The sequence below is a fragment of the Microtus ochrogaster genome, chromosome 15 (genome assembly GCF_000317375.1).
Source record: "Microtus ochrogaster isolate Prairie Vole_2 chromosome 15, MicOch1.0, whole genome shotgun sequence".
NCBI lineage: Eukaryota > Metazoa > Chordata > Mammalia > Rodentia > Cricetidae > Microtus > Microtus ochrogaster.
The window spans coordinates 17,877,212-17,884,117 of record NC_022017.1 but is presented as its reverse complement, the minus strand read 5'-3'; the positions used below and the strand labels follow the sequence as shown (position 1 = coordinate 17,884,117).

The window sequence follows — 6,906 nt, the reverse complement described above, 5'->3', positions numbered from 1 at the left end:
TCCCTCCCTCCCTCCCTCCCTCCCTCCCATTGCCTTGGTTTTGACACACAGGTTTTGCTGTGTGTCTCAGACTGGCCTTGAACCTATTATGTGGCTCAAGTTGGCCTAAAACTGATAGCATGATCATACTGCTTCAGTTTTTGTGAGCCACACTACCACGCCTGCCTTTTTTAGTTAATTTCAGTATCATGGTAAGGAATTTAATAAAATTTAGCAGACTACATTCAATATGAGTCCCTAAATAGCTATTTTTAAAGCAAAAACATATTACAGAGGTTTCAAAATCGTAGTCCCCACAATTAGTTGTGACTAGCTGTCACAATGGCTCAATGGGTAGGAATGCTGGCCCCACAGCCTGACGCCCTGAATTCAGTTCTGTGAACCCATGTAAAGGTGGGAGAAGAGAACCAACTCCACAAAAGCTGTCCTGACCTCCATACTTAGTGTGCATACATAACCACTTAAACAAACAAAAACTGTGTGGTAAAGCCCATCTGCATCTCAATAAAATCAGTTTTCAAAGAATGGTGGTATGTTACTGTACATTAGAAAAATAAAATGTAACAAGGTGCAGTAATCCCAGTACTCAGGAGGCAGAGGCAGGTGGATCTCTTTGAGTTTGAGATCTGTCTGTCCTCCAAAGCAAGTTCCAAGACAGCCAGAACTGTTAAACAGAGAAGCCCGCAGAACAAAAAGAAGAAAGAGAAAACGAAAATGAGGCAGAGACATATTGATCTCTCGTGGCCAACCTGGGCTACAGACTGAGTTCCAGAACTACTAAGAAACCCTGTCTTGAACAAACAGAAACATATAAAATAGGTCTTTTCAATCAGATCTTTCTTGGTTTTTTTTGAAACAGTTTCTCTGTGTTTCCCTGGCTGTCCTGGAATGTACTCTGTAGACCAGGCTAACCTCAAACTCAGAGATCCGCCTACCTCTGCCTCCTGGGTGTTGGGATTCAAGATGTGTACCACCACCCAGCTAATCAGATCATTCACATACATATTACAAAGACTTTAGGATTTTTCCTTAAGTACATGAACTTTGGAGTATAAAAAGGAGTATAGAAATTTGAAAAAAAAATATTTTGCGTTCACAAAAATTAAGGAAATGACATTTCCTATAGAGGATACATACATTTATTAGACAGTAGCTATCTAATTGCCAGTGATAATTACATATTTTAAAATAAAAATATGCCACACATGTTTACGTGTTTATGGATGTAGTATACACATCTGTATACGCATAATCTGTTGTTTTGATCTTAGCCCTGTGTTGGTGACTTTGGTTAAATATGTATAATAAAGTCTTTGACCTCAGATAAAATCTTTGTCCTTACAACTTTTTCTTCTATTCTAAACAATTTTGAATTTCTCAATTGATTGTGATTCAGAGAATCTGAAGTGTAGAAACTTTTTCCTTTCATCCCCCTCCCCCCCTTTTTTGAGGCAGGGTTTCACCAGGAAGCCCGAGCTGGCAAAGAATTGGCTATGTAGGCTGACTGGCCTCCAATTTAGATCCCACTGCTTCTGCTGGGATTAAAGGTATGGTGAGTGACTTGCGCTGCTTTTCTCTTACCTCCTTTGTCCTCTTGCCCGGCACACTGTAGGTACACTGCCTCGCTCCAGATGCCCGCCGTGTTTCTATTCTGTGTGTGTGTCCTTATTCTGTTGTGAACAGGAAATCCAGGACAGGTTCCAGCAGTGGCTGTGCTTGTGTTGTGAGCTTCAGCCATGTTACTGTTTCTCCCTTGTATCTGGCAGCTCAGCCAGCCAAGTGTTTAATTAATTAATTGATTGATTGATTAATTGATTGAAGAAATACTAACCAAAATGTATTTTACCATTCTAGGTTTACCGACAAGACTGTGAAACATTCGGGATGGTGGTGAAAATGCTGATTGAAAAAGATCCTTCATTAGAAAAATCTATACAGTTTGCATTGAGACAGAACTTACATGAAATAGGTGAACGATGTGTCGAAGAACTCAAACATTTCATTACTGAGTATGATAATTCTACTCAAGATTTTGGAGACACTTTTTAGAAGAATTAGTGCCCAGGTCAAAAACATTTTTTTAAAGCTTCTAGAGTTTTTCCCCTTGGATGGTTTAAATCCTTACTATTTTGTGATGAAGAGAAATACTTTATGATAGCTGACCATGTTTCTAGTATCAAATAAATGTCTACAATAACTTTTAAGGCATCTTAACCAGAATGTTTTCCCTATGTGTAGAATCTTCTAATTTGTCTTCGTACAACTCCCAAAAATAGTGTTCAGTTTTTTGTTTTCGTTTTTTTAAGACAGGGTTTCTCTGTAGCTTTGGAGCCTGTCCTGGGACTTGCTCTGTAGACCAGAGAGATCTCCTGTCTCTGCCTCCCGAGTGCTGAGATTTAAAAGTGTGCACTACCACTGCCTGGCTCAGTTAATTATTTAATGTTTGACAAAGCAGTTCTGAAGAGCAGCTCTCTGTACTTAAGTCATGTTCAGTGGTCTTCCCAGTGTGCTGGTTTCAGGATTATAATTTGTAGTTAGAGGTCATTCCAGGTTGCATCTCATAGGCACTGTTAGCATTTGGAGTTGTTTGACTTGCTGCTTGCTTTTCTTCAGCTTTGTAACTTTTGGTGATGTCCACATAAGCTGTCTTAAGGAATAAGAACTTTTCTATCTTAAAGTATTTGACTTGATAATAATTCTTATTTAGTGTAGGAAAGAAGCACTTAAATCTGAAGGATACCTTAGAACAAAGCCTTCTTCTCAAGTCAGTGAACTCAGTGTGTCTTCTGTGAAGTGAGACGTCTGACCGGTCTCTCTGAACAATAGATAAGACTGATGGGGGTAATCTGAGATGCAAGATGCATTTAAAATTGAGATTTCGCAGAAATCCTTCTGCTGGTGACTATAATAATTAGACTGTACAAGAACCTGGATTTTTGTCTTAGACCCATTCTTTACCAAATAGGAGCTTATGCTTGCGATTTTAGCAGATTTCTCTTAATTTCTGAGATCTCAGTTCTATAAACTTAGAGAGTTCCCCCCTTCCCAGGTGTTATGAGGCAGAAAAAAGCGAAGCCAGCAGCTCCCCTCACTTGTGATTAGCCAGTGAATAAGTGAAGAGACAATTAGGACATTCCATTCTGCTCACTTCCTGGTCCCTTCCAGTATAGCATTGAGCCAAAATACATAATTTGTGACATTAGGTACCTTTAAAAAAAATTATGATTTTAATTACTGCCCAATTTCATTATCTACTTTTTTTTTTAAGTCAGGATTTTACAGTATAGCCCTAGCTAGCCTCCTGAAAACCTCTGTGTAGACCAGGGTGGCTTCAAACTCACAGATATTCTCCTGCCTCTGCCTCCTTCATGCTAGAATTAAATAAATATGTGTGCCATCATGCTCAGGTCCCCTTACCCCCCCCCTTTTTTTTTTGAGACAGGGTCTTACTATGTATTCTAGGCTGGCTTCAAACTTTCCTGCTATGGCCTTTACCTCTGGTGGTTTTCCTGCCTCAATTTTCCTGAGCACTCAGATTGCAGGTGTCAGCCACCATACTTGCCATTACTCTTAGTGGCCTCTATTGCTGTTATCTACATAGATACCCCAAAGTACATGCAGAGTATATTAAAAGTAGAAATAACAGTATGAGTAATTTTAATGAGCCTTACAATGGATTGTGAAGATATGTATTTTACCATTTGGGAAATTTAAAATCTGATTGAGGACATTTATTTCCTTTTACATTTCCTAAGTGAGAGCACTTGGAGCTATTTTTGGCATTGAGATTCTACACGTACTTTTACAAGCAGTGACTGCACTGCCGGTCACTTGAGAGACAGAAGACATTGATGCTGGTTTCCTTTCTCCTCCCACTCATTTTCAGCTCTTTTAATCAAGACGTTGAGAAGCAGAACTATAAAATTTGAGCAGCTACCGAGGCAAATGAATTGTTCATTTGGTAGAAATTCATTAAAAAAGAGAATCTTACTAATAGTACTATTTAAATGTCGGTCCAACCAATAATCTTCCCTCAAATTACATTCAGCATTTGAAGCTATTTTTAGCTTGCCGTCAGCATTATTCTGTAGGTTTGTCAGTGTTACATGTTTTTATTTTTTTACTATGCCTTTTAAAGTCTCATTTTAAGGCACATAAATTCTTATGTGTACTAGAATATATATTTTGTAAAATGTTTTTGGTTAGATGTTTGTAAATTATCCATTGTTTAGGTATACTTAATTTGTGTGGTGACAAACATTCCCATTGTCTTACCATAAAGCCTTGAGGATCAACATGGGGGGGGGGGACAGATGCTGCAAAACTTTTGTGAATTTTAAAAATCCAAAATAAAGCAACAATTCTAAGTGATCAACTTGTCTTTTCTTAAATTCCCTTGCTCATGTATGACTAAAGTATAAGCTTGTGTTCCCTGCTGCATCTTCTTTTTACCATTGTCTCCACCTCAGCTGCTGGCCAGAAGAGGAAAACTGAGACAGTCACTGGAGCAGTCCTGATGGTGCTTACCCAAGTAATACTCGAAATTATATAACTGCAAATCTGATTTCCAGAGACCTGCGAGGTTGGAAATCCTCCATCTGAGCTGTCACTCTGGTTTTCTGCACAGCTGAGGATGTTGGGGATGTTGTCAACCTAAAGGCGTCTCCACATTTGAATGAAACGTAACCTCTGCATCTTGGAGAAATAGAATTTATTCTGACGGAGAAGTATTAGAAGTTCAGAAAGAGGAAATGCAATAGAGAAAGGCTGGTATGTGCCTGTATGGCCATATCAGTTTTCACTGCTGTGACAAATACCCCAGAGAAACAGGGTGGGGGTGGGGCTATAGCATGATTTCAGGTGTGAGTCTACTGGGTTCCACTGGTTCTGCATCTATGGTGAGGCACGACTTCACAGTGGGTGGATGGGGACGTGGAGCACAGCCACGTTGCTCACCCATGGCAACCAGAAAGCACAGGGTAGGGGTGGGGCTGTCTACACCTGTGGGCCTATTCCTCCTGAGCCTCTAGACACCACAGTGAGGGTATGTTTTCCTCCTCAAAGTCACTCTCTAGAGAGTTTCATAGACATCCAGAAGTGTGCTTTTCCAGTAACCCTCTAGGTGTGTCTCAGTCAGTGAAGTTGATGGTAAGATGTGACTTGTGCACACTGAAGAGTGTGGAAGAAACAAGCTGAAGAGTGACAGTGTCAGAGTCTGCCTGTGTGTGTGCAAGCACAGGGGAAAATCTGAAGGGAAATGTCTGCCCTGCTGAGGGCATCAGGTCATTGAACCTACTGAACCCTTCTCCTGACCTCTGAGTAAAGTGTTTGGTGACCTGGTCCCACAAAGAACAGAAAGTCTTTCAAACCTACCCTCTCTACCCTTTTCCTTTCTGCTTGGGAGGTGTCTGCTGCAGCACATTTTCTTTCCATAAATTAGCTTGTATTAATTGTACATAATAAATTTCATTTTGTGTGTGTGTGTGTGTGTGTGTGTGTATGTATGTATGTATGTATGTATGTATGTATGTATGTATGTATAGGTTGTGTGTGTTACTTGTATTTCTCTCATTACCCCCTATTGTCCTACTTTGATCCTTTTTTCAACTAGTCTTTCCAGTGCGTGGGTTTTTTGTTTTGTTTTGTTTTTGTGGAGTGAGGCCTGAGTATCTTACAGAAGCATAGATAAGAATTTATATGTAGGATCATGGATACCTTTACTAAATTACAGTACCAGTAAGGAAAAACTCCGGCAACCATTAAACTACCTATTAATCTTCAGAGACGCTGTGAGCCCCTTCCCACTCCATGACAAAAGGTTGGTATGCCCAATCTCATGTGGGTCTGCGAGGGCGGTCGTAGGCCCTGAGAATTCGATAGTCTGATGATATGGCAGGCCTAGAAGGCAGTGTCACAATACCCCATCCTTCTTCCTATTCTCTGGTCTGTGACACTCTCTCAACTTTGCTATGTTTGATCTCATGACTTTCAGTATCTCCAGTTACTGCTGCCCACTGCAAAAAGCTGTAGGGATAAGTCCCGCCCCTAAGGGGGCGTGTTCGCCTCGGGCTAATGTTTGCCTATAAATTTGGCGAGCGTGCTCCCAGCCGTTTCTTCTGCTTTCCTGGTCTCCGCGGGAACGGTGGTTCTGTAAGTCTATTAAAGCTGTATTTTTACAATCTGTCTGCATTCGTTTACGCTGTTAAATTTTGGCGTCCAACGTCAGGCTATTTTGCCCCCGATTCAAGCGCGTAACCCACTAGCTAACACAGCATGCTCCCGGGTGCTGTTTTTTAGTTCGTGACTTGGGCCCCAGTGCTGAGTCCAAGACACACTCGGCCACACAGGCCCATTCTGCCTGCCTTGGCTAAGTTTGCAGCGGAACCCCACTACCTGAATTAGCAGAAGCTGAAGTACCTGCAGTTTTACAACAAAAGCCGACACAGCAGCAGATTTGGTCTGATACAAAGTGACTTGGCCTGGCGGTGCTGGTGCATGCCTTTGATCCCAGCACTTGGGAGGCAGAGGCAGGCGGATCTCTGCGAGTTCCAGGCCAGCCAGGCGGTGGTGGTGCACGCCGTTAATCCCAGCACTCGGGAGGCAGAGACAGGCGGATCTCTGTGAGTTCGAGGCCAGCCTGGTCTACAAGAGCTAATTCTAGGACAGGCTCCAAAAACACAGAGACCACCACTGGCAGGAACCGATCATTGCAGGTAAAAAATTTTTCTTTTATAAATAAAATGTCTGAACACGTTACTGTTCAAGAATTTAACAGTTTTTTTAATTGTACCATGTGGGAGCTTTTACAAGAGGTGTCTATCGCCCCACATCTATGGATCCTTCTGGGATTCGTAGTTTTCATTGGCACTAAATGGTTTGATGATAGAAATATGATAAAGTCTTTAC

The 6,906-nt window shown here is 41.3% G+C and overlaps 1 protein-coding gene across 8 annotated transcripts in view; it reads left to right on the top strand.

Moving 5' to 3' along the window:
* The window catches only part of Pphln1 (periphilin 1), an 84,006-nt gene extending 79,639 nt beyond the window's left edge, over window positions 1-4,367 (top strand). For all 8 annotated transcript variants that reach the window (XM_013348866.2, XM_013348870.2, XM_005354303.3 and 5 more), the window contains one exon: window positions 1,855-4,367. In XM_013348866.2, the coding sequence (XP_013204320.1) occupies window positions 1,855-2,049 (195 nt within the window). In that variant the 3' untranslated portion in view covers window positions 2,050-4,367. The remainder of the gene's footprint in view (window positions 1-1,854) is intronic.
* The last annotated feature ends 2,539 nt before the right edge of the window (window positions 4,368-6,906 follow it).